Source organism: Urocitellus parryii, chromosome 5 (genome assembly GCF_045843805.1).
Source record: "Urocitellus parryii isolate mUroPar1 chromosome 5, mUroPar1.hap1, whole genome shotgun sequence".
Lineage (NCBI taxonomy): Eukaryota > Metazoa > Chordata > Mammalia > Rodentia > Sciuridae > Urocitellus > Urocitellus parryii.
In genome coordinates this window covers 13,964,798-13,980,244 of record NC_135535.1, presented here as the reverse complement: position 1 = coordinate 13,980,244, position 15,447 = coordinate 13,964,798, and the positions used below count along the sequence as shown (strand labels likewise).

Sequence of the window (15,447 nt, the reverse complement as noted above, 5' to 3'; positions counted from 1 at the left end):
TGCACATAACAGAACCTGACCCATCTCGTCTCCCACTGTCTGTGAGCTTCTGCTTGGGAAGTTTGGAATCTTTCTGAAAGAATCATTTCCTGGAAAGCTGCTCTGTTCTATTCTTTTTCTGAGACTGTGATTAAATGGCGGTTCTATCTTTTCCTGGGATTTCGCCATCTCTTCTGCATTTCCAATCTTTTTCTCTTTGTGCCTGTTTCAGGATAATTTTTTTCAGCTGTGTTTAACACAACACACCAGTAATTTGGGTTATTATAGTCTTTTTCATTTCTGGAAGTTCTGTTGGTTTCTTGTTAAACCGGTGGCCACTTTAATGCTCGCTCTTTCCAGCAGATATTTTCAAGCCTGATCAGATATTTTCTGCCTATCATCTATTTTTTTTCTTTTATTAATCTGTGTCTGACCGTGCAGTATCTGGTGTCTCCGAGGTTGCGTTTCTATGGTCCCTTGTTTCATTTCTCCTAATCCGTGGCACCCGTGCCTGGTTACCTTTGACTGTGTGCTAACTGTGGTATCAAGTCCAGGATGAAGGGCTCCTCCCCCGACCTAGGACTTGCCTTGACTTCTCGGTGTCTGCGATCACCATGAACCAACTTTAACTTCTGGAAGGTCCAGGCGATTCAAACTGCAGTTCAACTCACAATTACTTTGAGGGCTCATCTACTTATGATCCCTGCGTTCTCTTTGAAGATGCGGTCCTTCGGGGTCTTAGCTTCTTGTGGGGAGGGTCTCTCATTACAGTCCACGCTACGGGTGGCCCTGGGGTTGGTTTCCGGCTCCCTTTTCCTCCCTAGGTTGTCACATCTTGCTGAAAAATTGACTTGACTTAACAACTACACTCAGAAGACAGCTGATTTTATAAACTCATTTATCTCCCTGGGTTTCCATCGTTTTATCATTTCTTTTTGGTAATTCCTATTGTTGGGCCAGCCCCTTGAAGGGCTGTAAACTATAATTACTGAAAACCAGTTTTACATTGTTTTCAGTGGAAAAGTGGGTTCAAATAATCTAGCCCACCATTATTGGAAGTCTTTCTTGGCACCACAGTAGGTGCTCAATAAATGATGGAGAATCATAATTTCCCAAGCAAGCATCATTCTTTGGGTTATTTGTAGAGGCTCTTTCCTACTCTTGGAACGCCTTCCTCATTTCCCGATCCCCAGCCTGAGACACTCACGTCCTAACATTCGACGAGACTTGGAACAAATGCCACCTTTCCCCCAGAGTGTTTCCGGTCTCCCCGCTTCCCCGGATCTGATGCTGTGTCTTGCCTCCTCAAGCCCTCACACAACCTGGCAGGCGCCATTCTCTGGGGACTTCACTAGAGAGCACCGTATTCGTACACGGACTCATCTCTCTGGTGGATTTCGACTTCCTTGTCATTTCTGGCTTCTGAAGAGTTCCCTCATTTCCTCCCCGTCTCGGCATACAGAACAAATAGACTTCTGGAAACTATTACGGCCAGTCCTGTTCAGACCTGAGCATTCAGCCTGCGGTGCTGCTGGAAGCAGGATCCAATGCATCCTCAAAACCCTTAAAGTGATGGGGTCGCCCTCCCACCCCCGAGACCGTGCACACTCCAGCAGCCTCTGACCTGAGAGTGGCTGTTGCTGTGCTGCAGATGGGACCTGAGATTCAGAGACACTAAATATCTGACAGAACAGAGTCACAAAGCTGGAAACGGAACCCACGTCCTTCCACTCCCAGCCTGCGACCCAATCCTGGACCTCACAGGCGCTCCCCAGGTGCTCTGTGCCATTAGTCAAAGCACCTCCTTGGACACAGACCTTCTGCATGGAAGAGGACGGTTGGTGGGGAGTCAGGTGGCGGCAGGAGGTAGAGTGGGCGATGGGAGGTGTCTCGTGTGCACCTGTCGGAAGGCTTTCCGCACCTCTGTCTTGCTTACCTCACGACTTTGGTCCCGTTTCTCACGACTTGCATGTCCACCATGCAGCCCCCGGTGACGTAGGCAGCCAGGTTCAACTCCGAGAACTCTGCCTGAGGGAGAGAGCAAACAGAAGAGAACCCACTGAGTCCCGATGCTGCACAGCTGCTCACACGCGCCCGGGGTGGGGGTATTGGTGGGAAATGCGCATTAAGCTCCAGCTCAGTCTTAGCAAAGCTGCCTCCAGCTTCATTTCTGAAAGATGAGGAAGCTGAGCTGCACAGTGTCCTGGTGACACGCTCACGATCACACAGTGAACCAAAGGCAGAATGGGACCCAAACCTGTGAACCTCTGATTCAAAGACCCATAATTTTAACCAGGATTCATTTCTGCCTCCTCGAAGGGAGAAGAGGCCACTGTAGCTCTGGGACCAGGAAATGACCAAATGCTGTTAACGGGCCAGTTTTGGCTGGACTTCTTCTGGCTCATGCTGCACAGGGGTGCTGGGTCACAGATCCATGATAACTTATCTCTGGTCACAGAGCCTTCCTCAAGTTATTTGCCTGCTGTCCCTTTCTTGGTAATGACCCTCTCACCTCCACCCACATGGCTCTGTGCCTGTGCACTGACAAGCTGCCGTTTTGGCCACAGTGGGTGGGTGGGCATCGGACCAGGGTGGAGGAATAAGATGGTCCTCCCTGAGAACTTGAAAGTGCTGAGTGCTCCACACAGGTTCTTTCTAGGTGGTTGTCTCTTTACTGTACAAACCTGGGTGCTATTTAAGACCATGTTTCCTGCTGGCTGCAAACGGAGAACAATAGGAAACCACAGTGGAGTGTGGAAGAAGAGAGAGAGAGAGAGAGAGAGAGAGAGAGAGAGAGAGAGAGAGAGAGAGAGATATCACTGTCACCAAGATAGGGAGAAAGACACAGGGGCAAGAGATGGGGAATCCTGTTGACCTTCATGGACAATGGTCCTGCCTCTGGATTTGCAGTTCCATATTTTTGCATACTTATTTGTTTGAGCAAACATTACTGAGCATATGTTGCTCTCAATCAGAATCCATGGAATTTATTCCTCTGACCACATCATATGACCCTGAGATGGAGATTCATTGTGACAATCAGCTGTATGTTTTGTAAGGTTGCTGTAACAAAGGACCACCACTGGTTTGCTTAAACAGCAAAAATTCATTGTGTACAGGTCTGGAAGCTAGAAGTTCAAAGACAAGGTGCTGGTAGGGTTGGTGTCTTCTGAGGGCTTGTGAAGGAAGGATCTATGCCAGACCTCTTTCCTTGGCTTGTAAGAGAACCATCTTTCTCCTTTGTCTCTTCATGTCATCTTCCTATGCATGTCCTTGTGTCCAAAGCCACCTTTAAGGATGTCAGTCACACAGGTACACACTCCCACCTTAATGATCTCACCTGGACTTGATTGCCTCTTTAAAAGGCCCATCTCCAAATAAGGTCACACTCAAAGGTACTGTACCTGAAGACAGCATGTGAGGTGACAAGTTAGCCAATAATGACGTCATCTAAAGGGCATTTCCCCAAACTTATGCACAGTGGTGCAAAAAGCAGGATTTGGACTTAGTGACTACACAAAACCACTCCCATATATGAATCCTGTGCTGGCCTCAGCGTTCACATGCATGAATTCATTGAATCCTCAGTTTTCAAGATGAGAAAACCAAGGCAGAGAGACATCAGTAACTTCTACAATGTCACACACTAGAGAGCAGGAGCGGCTATTCAACCCCAGGCAGTCTGGCTTCAGAGCCTGTGAGGTTTTGGGGGGTGTGGGGTGCGTCGGAGGTACCAGGCACTGAACCCTGTAGCACTTAACCACGGAACCACATCCCGAGCCCTTTTGTATTTTTTATTTTGATTCAGGGTCTCGCTACACTGCAGAGCCTGTTGATACTGTGCTTTACACTGCATACCCAAGCTGTTCCGCTGAATGGGGCACTAGGTAGATCATAACTGGAAATTTTAGAGACCTAGAAATAATGCATTTAAAGAGGGAAGATAAGTTTGCATTGAAGGTAAATATGATTTTCATAGTGATTTAAATGGAATCATTTAACAGGAATTATGACCAAAGACCTAGCCTTCTCCACCAGGGCATTGAAGGAAATCTGGAACACTTACGTCCCTCGCTCTAATTAATAATCTCATTATGCTGTGGCAAGGTGAAAAGAAAAGAGTTCAGGGTGGTAACCAGTGACCTGGTTATTACGCCTGACGCTTTGCAGATTCAGCCCCATGTTGCTGGAGCTACTTCCCTGGCAAGATCACCAAGAAGGGTGAAGACAAGTTGTGGCTTGTGGGTGGCAGAGAAGAGAAGTTAGAAGAAGCCTGCAAAACAGGGGAGCTGGTCACCATGAGGAAAGGAAGTTCATCAGAATCGTGGGGAGTAGAATCTCCTGCCAACCACGGTGCAGACCCAGGGGCTGTCTTGCCGCCCGAATGCAGGGTCGTCTCTGGGTGGAATATGCAAAGCTGGAGGCCCGTCTTGCTCAGGTCTAGTTGTGCGGGGTTCTTTTCCATCCGTGGTTTATGGATAATTAGAGTAGTAGATGCTGGGGTCACAGAGTAGCAGGCCTCGGCTGGGTCAAGCATAGACAGTTGAGGTGGTAAAGAAGTACGCCCTTCCTCTGAATTTAACTTCTAAAGACTTCAATAGCTACGGAAATGAACCAGAGGACCCAAGCAGCTTCTTCAAAATAACTTGGTTTTCCTGGTAGAATCTCAAAGAGCAGCCACTTTGGAAGGGTCTCAGAGCCCCCGTAGAAACTGTAGTGGACCCAATTGTAGTTCCTGGGAAGATGTGTTCAGGTCCTAACCTCTGATGCCTTGGGGTGGGAGGGCTTTTTGTTTTTGTTTTGGTTTTTTGGTTTTTTTTTTTTTTGGAAATGGGGTTTTTGGAGAAGTAATTAAGATGTAATTAAACGGGGTTTTTGAAGTTGAATCACCCAAATTCAATGACAAGTCCTTAGAAGACAGGAGGGAGGGTGACAGAGAGACATAGGGAGAAAGGCCATGTGAAAATTGGGCAGAAATTGGATCAATGCCAATGAATGCCAGGACCCACTGAGGCTGGCGGCGGGGGGCGGGGGCGGTCAAGGAAGGATTCTCTCTGAGAGCCTTCAGATGGGGTGCAGTCCTGCAGAAACCTTAATTTAGGGTGTGTAATCTCTAGAACCAGAGAGAATACATGTCTATTGCTTAAGCCACCTGGTTTGTGCTAACGTGTCATGGCAGCCCTTGGAAACGAATTCAGTAACTTTGGAAAATGAATGTAACTTCATGTAACTTTGGTGTTGTGTGCAAAGTCACCAGAACTCATGGAAGATCAATGCGACAGGGCGAGGCTCCCTCAGTCACTGCACCAAACACAGGCACTGAGGCACATCATTATGCACATGTATCCTTTCTCTGTCCACCTGTGTCTGTCTTGCTCTCTCTCACACACACCATAATAAATCAGCTGTTTACTTAAACCATAAAGCAGTATGGTCAGAATCACTTAAATTTCCTGCATGAGTTAACCTCTTGACCTCAATATTGTTTTAGCTCCAGCTGGGTTAGGTGTGGTATCTTTTTAGATACTACATTTTAGGGACTGTAAGTTTAGGCAAGTTACTAACTTGCATAAGGACTTCTACTTATGAAAAAAATGAAATCCTACAGATTGAATCTTAGTTTGGACGTCTCTGGAATAGAGGCAATGGTATTAATAAATTCATCTTCAAAATTTTTGTTAAGATTTATGATTATGAGACAACCAGCCCAGGACTGAGACATAGGAAGGCCTCTGTAAATAGCTGTTATAAGTATTTTCAAATATTTCATTGTCTTCGTGAGAATAAACCAAAACCATCAAAAATTGTGTAAGCAGAAAAACAGCAACTACTTCAAGTATTTAAAACACATAAATTTAAAAAAAATATATTAAGGCATAGAATATGCACAAGGACTTCTGTTTACAGATTGACTCTATTTGAACCCCCATCTTAAGCAAGGAGGAAACCAGACAAAGTCCGTTAAGCATCGGTTTTCAGCCATTATACAATAGGCATTTCAGGACTTCAATTTCTACAAAAAGGAAGCAAATTAAATGATCCCCATGATTCCCCTAGATGACTGCCTAGAGGCAGCTTCCAGGAAGAAGAGGGACTTGGGAGAATGCAAACAGAACTCTTCAGTCTCACTGAGTTGAGCATACAGAGACTGAAGTTCAGAGGAGCCATGACAGCTAGGATTTGCAGGAAAAAGTACAGGGAAAGATGGAACAGCACAGAAACTGAATTCTGCATGGAGAGGTGCAGGTCTTTGGCTGAGGACTGATTTGAGCATGCCTGAAAGGAAACTTTTGTTTCACATTCTTAGGAAATTGTTGTTTCTGTGTATGGAGATGGAAGTAGTAACATTAGGAGGAGAGAAAAGAAAATTCATAAGATCAATGAGAAAACCATCATTAGCAGGCTCAACAATCTCTAGAATCTAGACAAGTCTAGAAGTAGTTCAAGTTCTCACTGGTTAGAGGATAGAGACCTTGTAATATGAGTAGGGTACTCAAAGTTTAGTACTAGGACTAAATTATTCCTGGATTAAAGCATGCTCTGGGTCTAGGAAGGCACATTTGTCCTGTTTTGCTTTGGGCCTTCCCAGCATTAGAATTACCAGTACTAATTCTCAGATGCCCATCGGTTCCAATTGTAAACTCTGGGTCTCATGTCTCGGGAACTTCCTTAGACCCAGGCAAAGTGGAAAGTTTGATCATTTTATCTAGCTCTGTCCCAAAAGAAGTTTAAAAGTGAATCTTGAATGAATCAAGCTTATTTCAAAGAGCTTTACTGTGTATTGAAGTATACTTCTCTGCAGAATAAATTATACCACTATTTAAAGGAATATAACAAAATCCAGCATCCAACACTCATAATGAAAAAATTATGGCAATTAATCATAACTTACTAGGCGTGCAAAGAAGCAGAAAAACATTATCTCTAATAGAGGAACAGATCCAAAAATGGGAGAGCTAATGGGAAGAGCACAAATGGAAGTTAAAGGAGGCTTAAAAATGAGGAATGAGACAAGGATGGCTACAATCTCTATTTTTGTTCAACATTATATTCAGAGTTCTAGGCTGGACAATCAGGCAGAAAAATACAATCAAAGGCATCCAGATCTGAAAAGAGGTGGTAAGACTACTGTCAGATGACATGATCTCATACTCAAAAATTCTAACAATCCTCTAAAAAACTGTAAGAACTAACAAGTTCTGCAAGGTATAAGATACAAGATCAATAAACAAAAATCAAATATTTTTGTATACTTGCAATGAACAAATATAAAAGACATTAACAATTTCATTTGTCATAGCATCAAAAATAATATAATTGATGAACAAAACTCTAAAAACTATAAAAGTAAAAGAAGTGGAAGTTAAAACAACCATTGTTAATATGTTTTATATTCACAAGAATGTGGAGGGAAGCATAATATAATGAAGAGAGAAAGGAAAAACATAAAAGAAGAAAAATGAAATTTCCAGAGATAAAAACTATAACATCTGAAATAGAAAAAAAAAAAAAAACCAGCAGTAAGGGGATTAACAATCGTTTAGACACTACAGAAGAAAATGTTGTGAGCTTGGAGAGAAAGCAATAAAAATTATCCAAAATGAAGCACAGAAACAAAAAAAATTAAAAAGTGAACAGAACCTCTGTTGAGCTATATAATATCAAACAGTCTAATGTATGAGTAATTCAAATTCCAATAGACGAGGGAGATAAAAAGTTTTTGAAATGGCCTACTTTTTCCAAATTTGATGAAAGCTGAAAAAATCCACACCCCCAAGATGTTCAATAAATCTTTCTTTTAATATTTTTATTTGTACTTATTAGTTATACATGAGTAGAAGGTATTTTGACATATCACACATATATGGAGTATAACTTCTCATTCTACTGTTTGCACATGATGTAGAATGACATTGGTCATGTGATCATATATGCACATGGGATAGTGATGTCTGATTCATTCTCCTGTCTTTCCTATTCCCATTCCCTCATCCCTTCCCCTCATTCCTCTTTGTCCAATCCAAAGTACTTCTATTGTTCCCTACTCCCTCCTCCTCTTGTTGTGAGTTAGCATCAGGATATCAGAGAAAACATTGGCCTTTATTTTTTTGAGGCTTATTTCACTTAGCACAAACATCCGTGAAATAAGCCAATCCTCAAAGAAAAAATCGATACACAATAATAAACATACTAAAAAGCAGTGGTGAGAAGAAAATCTTCAAACCAGTTCAGGGGCGAGGATACACTTTTTATAAAAAAAGAACAAAGATAAGAATGATAGCCAACATTTTTTCCAGAAAATACCAGACTAGGAGAAAGTGGAATAACTTCTTTAAAATATAGAAAGAAAAAAAAAACAGCTATCAACCTAAAAACTATCTATTGATAATGAAGTCACATTAGAATTACATTAAAACATTTTAAGGCAAACAAAAGTTGAGAGAATTTATTGAAAGGCTCAGAAATGTGAAAGGAAGTTAGTTCTTCAGGCAGAATGATAATAATATATGAAGATTTGTACTGATGAACAAAAAAGAGTTTGGGGTGTGATAAATATGTGAGTAAATAAATATCATTTTAGCTTTAAAATCTCTGTAAAAGATAATTAACTGTTTAAAGCAAAACATAGCACTGCATTATGGGAATTTACAACATATATAAAAGAAAAACACAGCAAGGACACTAAGAATGGCAATGGGAATGGAAATGTACCATGGAAAGTTCTTATACTGTGTGTGAAGTGGAATAATATGTCTTGGAGGTAGATGTTGATAAATTCAATATGTATACTGCAAAGCCTAGAACAACGCCTTAAAAAGAGATAGAGTATAGATTTAGAAATATAATCAAGTGCACACATTACTATACATTACAGCCGTATGGATTTTATTTGCATTGCGTCATCAATACCCAGATCAAGATATGGAATTTTTCCAGAAGCTGTGAATGTGCCCTCATCCTTATCCTAGCTACTTTCAAGCCCCACACCATGATGCTGCCACATAATGTCTTCATCTTCATAGATCAGTGTTTTCTCATGTAAATGGCATCTCACAGTATGTATTATATGGTATTGGTTTTCTGTCACTCACATTATGTCTGTGAGATTCATCCTTGCTGTTGCAGGGAGCAGGAGTCGTTCATTGTTTTCGCCATGTACTGCATCACTGTCTGAATGTACAATAACACATTTATTCATTCTGCTGCTGATGGACACTTGGAAGATTTGTAGCCACTCGCTATTAGTAAAAAGCTGCAATGCACACTCATTACATATCTTTTGGTGGAAATATACACTTAATTTCCTTGGAGATATATATATCTGTATATATTTCCTTGGAATATATATTTACATAGGAGTAGGATTTCTGGGTCTTAGGGTAGGCATATATTCAGCCTTAGAAAATACTTATGAATGAATTTCCAATGAGGCTTAGTAATTTTAGTTACCCACAAGCAATATGAGAGTTAGAATTGTTCCATGCTCTTCTATTCAACACTTGGTGCCTGTTTTTAATCTTAACTATATTTGTCGATTTGTAGTGTAGTACATTGTGGTTTTAGTTTGCTTCCATTTTTCTCATTATCATTAACGTTGAATACTTTTTCATGTGCTAATTAGAAATGCAGATAACCTCTTGGAGAAGTACCTGTTCATGTTTGTGTTTTGGTTTGTGTTTATCTTATTATTTGAAAGAAGTATGTTAAAACATATTCTAGACATGTTTTTGTTGAATGTATTTACTTGCAAATATTTTCTTCTATGGCTCATCTTTTTACTTTCTTAATTTTCTAATGTAGAATGTACGTATACACACACACACACACGCACAACAGAAATACTTCATATGAATGTACAAAGTAAGATTATTCAATATTATTTATAGTTAGCGTTTAGATTTCATTCATCCTAAATTTTTGCCTATTCCAAGACCATGTAGACACTTTTCACTGTTTCTTGCTAGATACTTTACTGTTTTATACTTTACATTTAAGCCTATTTAGAATTAATTTTTTATATATTATGTGAGGTTGGACTCAAGGCTCAACTTGTCTTTATAGTTATTCAAATATTTTGGCCTCATTTATTAAAATGATCATTCTTTCTCCATAGACTTGCATAAGCGACTTTGCCAAACACCAAGTCACTTCATTTGGTCAGTCTGTTTCTAAATTCTCTCTTGTGTTCTCCTGCTCCATCTCTGTTCTTGATCTGTTTCACATTGACTTGATGCTGTAGCAGTTAGTGAGTCTTGATAGTATAATGTAGTATAATGTTCTAAAAGGAAAAGTGGCCCACAAAGGCCCAGGGACAAGACCAAAGTCACGGTAGGATGATGTTCTTTGTCCCCTCAGCCTGGGGACTGGATTTTTGCAAGTCTTCCTGTCCACACCTCCAGATCACACACAGACCCTGGGCAACCAGAAGACCTGGAAGGCTTTGTCCTGAATGAACTGACCGATGTCCTCTTAGCGATGTGATTGGTGGACAGATGTGCTCACTGTCCTCTGCTTTGCACCAAACCCACCACAGAAGACCAGGCCTCTCAAAGATCTCCCCAAGGAAATTTCCATCTCTCTTAAAAGTTGAAGAATATATATCAAGAGCGCATCCTCCTCAGCTCTGCCGACAGTGGAGACCCTTCTCAGCAGGTGGCCCATGTGACCTGCCTGTCGGGAGGTTACCTCTGGGAGGAGGCAGCACCTCTACTGCTGTGGGTCCTCACCTGTACCTGGTCAAGGTGCCAATGGCGCCCCTCTCTTTCTCTGCTCCTGGGCCCCGAAAAGCTCCCTTTGCTTTATACATGAACTTCTAAGTTTCTGGACAGTTCTAAACTTTATTATGTTACTTTATTTTCCACTTTGTTGAACACTGAGCCCACTATCTAATTTGCATTATTTGGGGCCATTTGTTGCTATTGAGCAGATTTAAAAGAATTTGTTTTCTTTATTTTTAACCTAAAAATACCCCACACCATAATATATGGCTTTGCAAAATAAAGATAATGGATATTTAATTTTGATTGTCAAGATTTTGTTTTAGGAGGGAAAATTGGCATGTGGTCCATCTGTGGCGTACTACCTGAAAACCCTATTGTAGTTTCTTGAGTCCATCTATGGGCTGTGTACAGGGCTCGGGTCTTGGCGTGTTTACGACTCTTGTTAAAACCAGCTGGGGAAGGATTTCAACACTGACCCCAGAAGTAACTGTCAGTCCTGGACTACCTGAGTCTCCCTGTTTGTTTTGAACCATGATTAGACATGTGCATAAAGGAAGGAAGGAACAGTGGAAAGAGATTGGCCTTGAACTCTGGGCACCAGGAATCTACATCTTGAATCTGACATTGACTTGAAGCAAACTTCTCACTCTGGTCTTTCCACTTTAATATTTTCCACCTTTAAAATGAAGGAGCTGAAATCGCTGGAGTCAATGACCTTTCATTTTTACATGGTATCTTTCTCAACCAGAGTCTTCCAGTTGTCACCAACGTACAAAATCATCACAGCCACCTCGTGGGAAAGGAATGCTACCCAAGAAGGTATATCTATATGGAAAGTGTTCACTGTTTGTACCCAGATCCTGGCATTAAGTGGGTGTTCAGAGAAGACTTATTGAATAGAATACCACTTTTATATTTTGCAGTTGAATGGTGTTATGGTTTATATAGGAAGTGTCCCCTGAAAGCTCATGTGTGTGAGAGACCATGCAGGAATGATCAGAGGTGAAATGACTGAATTGTGAGATCCGTGACCTCATCAGTGGATCGATCCATTTGAGGGATAACTTGAAAGAATGACTGTACTTAGCAATAACTCCAGGCAGTTAGGTGTGGCTGGAGAAAGTAGGTCACTTGGGGTGTGCCATCGGGATTTATATTTTGTCCCTGGTGCCTAGATTTTTCTCTTGTCCTATAGCACATTAGTCTCCCGTGGCACTTGTAACAAACTACCACAAACTGAACAATTGCAAACAACACATACTCATTCTGCACTGCCCTGTATGTCAGAAGCCTAGGTTAGCATGTCTGGTTTCCCTGGTCTGTTTCACAAGGTCAAAATCAGTGTTGCCTACTGAGGCTCTTATTGGGAGCTCCAGAAAGAATCTGCTTCCAAGTTCATTCAGGTCCTTGGCAGAATTCAATTCTTTGCAATCCTGGGACTGAGCTCCCTGCTCCCTCGGTCCATGTGCTGCTTGTGACCCTGTCACGTCACACTCTCCATCTTGTGCCACCCAGCAATGGCCCATGGGGTCCTTCTCAAGTTTAGAATCTTCCTGACTTCCCATTCGGCCCCATCTCCATCTCCCGCTAGAGAAACTCCTCTGTTATAAGGGCTTGTGCCTGGACTGGGCCTAATTGGAGGCTCCAGGACACTTTCTTATTTTAAAGTCCGTAACTGTAATCACATCAGCAAAGTCCCTGTTGGGTAACATTTCCACAGGTTCCAGAGATTAGAGTAGATGTCTTTCAGGTGGAGAGGGAAACAGAAAAGGCTGCAGAGGGTGGTGATTTGGTTTTTAAGAGTAAACATGTATGCAGCTCTTTCTAAGTTCCAAGCTCTGTGGTAGGGGACAGATATGGGTTGAATCATATCCACTAAGAAAGCCTCTTCTGTAGCCCCCTAGATCAGAAGGAAACAGAGGCTCTGGCCTATAACCGAGCACAGTTCCGATCCCAGAACACACACGTGTGGCCCTGCGTGCACATGCACAGAGGGAATGCAGTCTATTTCCTGCAGAGTCTGGCTACGTTCCCGTGAGCGCTGGCACCTGGCAAGTACGTAATGCCAAGCAGATACTGTTACTGAAAGTATGGGGTATGCATGTCTCGTTACCGATGATTGCATCTGTGATGATAATAATGTTGATGATAGCCTGGAAATTGGTGACTGCAATCATCCTTATGATAACAACTTGAAGGATCCTATTAGGCCAGCGGACCAATGGGAAAGAATCTGAAATCGGGACTTGGAATGGGATGACTGCCTGGAATGTACACCAGAAACCAAGAATGTGTGGGAACGTGAAGGTAACAGCCATCAGCCTTGACCGTGAAGGCTGGCCGAGGGAGGATTTTGACACAAAGGGATGTTGTCCAGAGGTTCTGAGAAAGGCAAGATGCTGGCAGACAGACTGTTCTGCAATCCAAGGGTGACTGATAAGATCCTGGGAATTCCTGTCAGTCAGCAAAGACATATCTGGTGCAGACCGCGCCCTTAAACCCTCAGAATATGTCCTTGCACCTGGCCTTATGAGTTCATAGATTTTGCAGGACAGACAGAAAAAAAAAAAACAGAGACAGACAGACAGACAGGCAGAGGCAGATAATAAGTTTGTTGGAGAAGGTCCCAGCCTCTCTGGGGACCTCTCCTGAGGCCACAATGACTCCTGATCCCTTGTCCTCCTGGACAACCTTTCTTATGACCTCTTCTAAAGAGCAAGAGCTCATCTACTGTCCAGGGCACCGTGAGGCTACTCTTGCTAGTGGCTGGGGTCATTGAGGGTTCTACATTCTGCAGTCAAGTGTCTGTGGCCCTGGGGGTCCTTGGGCTAACGTTCCCTCTTCTGCTTTATAGCTCCTGAAAGATGCTAATCCCAGGACCCTTCCTTCTGCAGCTCTCTCTTCTGATCTGTGAGTAGGCAGCAAACTCGGATTCCCATGAGTTTCTAATTCCCAGGAGGCCTGAATGTTCTACTTCTCCTCGCATCATATTGCTGACTGGGCCCTGGGACTATAACCTCGGCCTCCTGTCTAGTCAGTAACATCCCCAAGGAGATGTGCCTTCAGGGGGGCTGACTCAGGGCCCCACTGTTTGGCATAAAGCCTAACCAGGGGAGTCAGCCAGCCGTACCGTACCCAGCACTCACACTGGGGGGTGTTGACCCCCCAGCTGACACTGGGTCGGATTTGACTCTTATTTGTTGCTCCTCTGTTTCCAACGACCTTAACAACCTGGAGTGGTGGGGTAGTGGTGGTGATGTTAGGGGGGGATTTGGGCATTCCTGGATCCTCTAGGAAGTTATCATCAAGATTCTTCCCTAATCCCTAACAGATTGATGTATTTACTCTTGGGAATGAAACTGGGTAGGAAATTCCTTTTAAGAAAAGCAGCGTTCTGCATGAACTGTGATCTTTCCTGCTGCCTAAGTTCTGTCATAGCCAAGGAGACTCATCAAAAAGATAAATAATAGCAGCAATAATTTTTTTTAAAGTGCTAAATATAGAAAACCCCAAGCCCTATGTGGCTCAGGAGATCCCACATGATTTAGTTTCTGATGACATCGCCTGCCACCCTCCTGGTACTCCCCGTTCTGGCCCCCTTCCCACACACTGAGCAAGCTCCAGCCTCCTGTCTCTGGGAGCCATCAGCCCACTGGCTTCCTAGAGCCAATCACGCCCTGCTCAACAGCGCCCCCAGAGGTGCCTTCCCTGCAAAGCACCACAGAACTCCACACCCCATTATCTTGTTTGAGCATTCTCCAGCAACACATACCTCCACCTGATGTAAACACTTTCATGGGTCTCAATTGAACCTTTAGCTGACCATCCCTCAGCAGGATGGAAGCTCTGCGGGGCAGAGATCTCAGCTGTTTGGTTCATTGCCCATCCTAGCTCCTAACCCAGTGCCTCGTGTGCAGCAGACGCTGGGCAAATATCATTGAATGCACCAGTGACAGTTTTGCGGATGTCAGAGATGAGACTCAGAAAGGCACAGGACGGACCTCGCCCCAAGTTCCACCTGGGTAACCAAGTCAACTGGGACCCAGACCCAGGCCAACGCCCTTCCCACTGTGCCCAGGGGCTGCCGTTTTTTGTTTGTTTGTTTGTTTGTTTTTTCTCTTTTTTTGGTGACATTCATTTTAATTCGTCAGCTAAAGGACTGCTTGATGGCCCAGGACTGTGCCTGTGGCCCGCAGTGGCTCCGTTTTTTCACCTTCTTGGTGTCTTGTGCATATGAGTTTGTGGCATCCATCAGCAAGGCCCAGGGGTCCTGCCCTCCTTCTGCACTCTGCCTCTTCCGCCTGCCTGCATCATGCTAGAAAACCCTTGGTAAGCGGCCTGAGGCCTGCAGTTGGCAAGCATCTTCTCCGGTCCCTTCCCTGGCATAGGCCATGTTTCGAGCTCCCAGGGCCTGGGGCACTAGGCTGCCTTGGCTAACATCTTCAGGCAAAGCTCTTTTCCTTCCGTTCAGACTCACCTTGCAGACAAAAGAGGCTTTGAACGTCTGCACACTCACTCAGTGGTCCTTTCCAAGAGAGGAAAGCCACACCCAGCATCTCAGTGAGGGCCTGGGGTCACTGGCTCACAGTGTGCTGCCCAGTGTGCTGCCCAGCCTAACGCCTGCCCATCATGCCCAGCACAGAGCTGTTGAGAGCTGGTGCAAAGCACCTCCTGCCCCCCACCCCAGAAAATCATGATATTGCTGTGTTGCATGCAGGAGTACTGAGTGAGGGAAGGGGTGTGTGTG

At 43.6% G+C, this 15,447-nt stretch overlaps 1 protein-coding gene across 2 annotated transcripts in view; it reads right to left on the bottom strand.

The window, feature by feature from the left end:
* Positions 1 to 15,447, bottom strand: part of Syn3 (synapsin III) — a 378,592-nt gene that overhangs the window by 313,181 nt on the left and 49,964 nt on the right. For both annotated transcript variants that reach the window (XM_026396709.2, XM_026396711.2), the window contains exon 3: positions 1,916 to 2,007. In XM_026396709.2, coding sequence (XP_026252494.2) covers positions 1,916 to 2,007 — 92 coding nt within the window. The remainder of the gene's footprint in view (positions 1 to 1,915; positions 2,008 to 15,447) is intronic.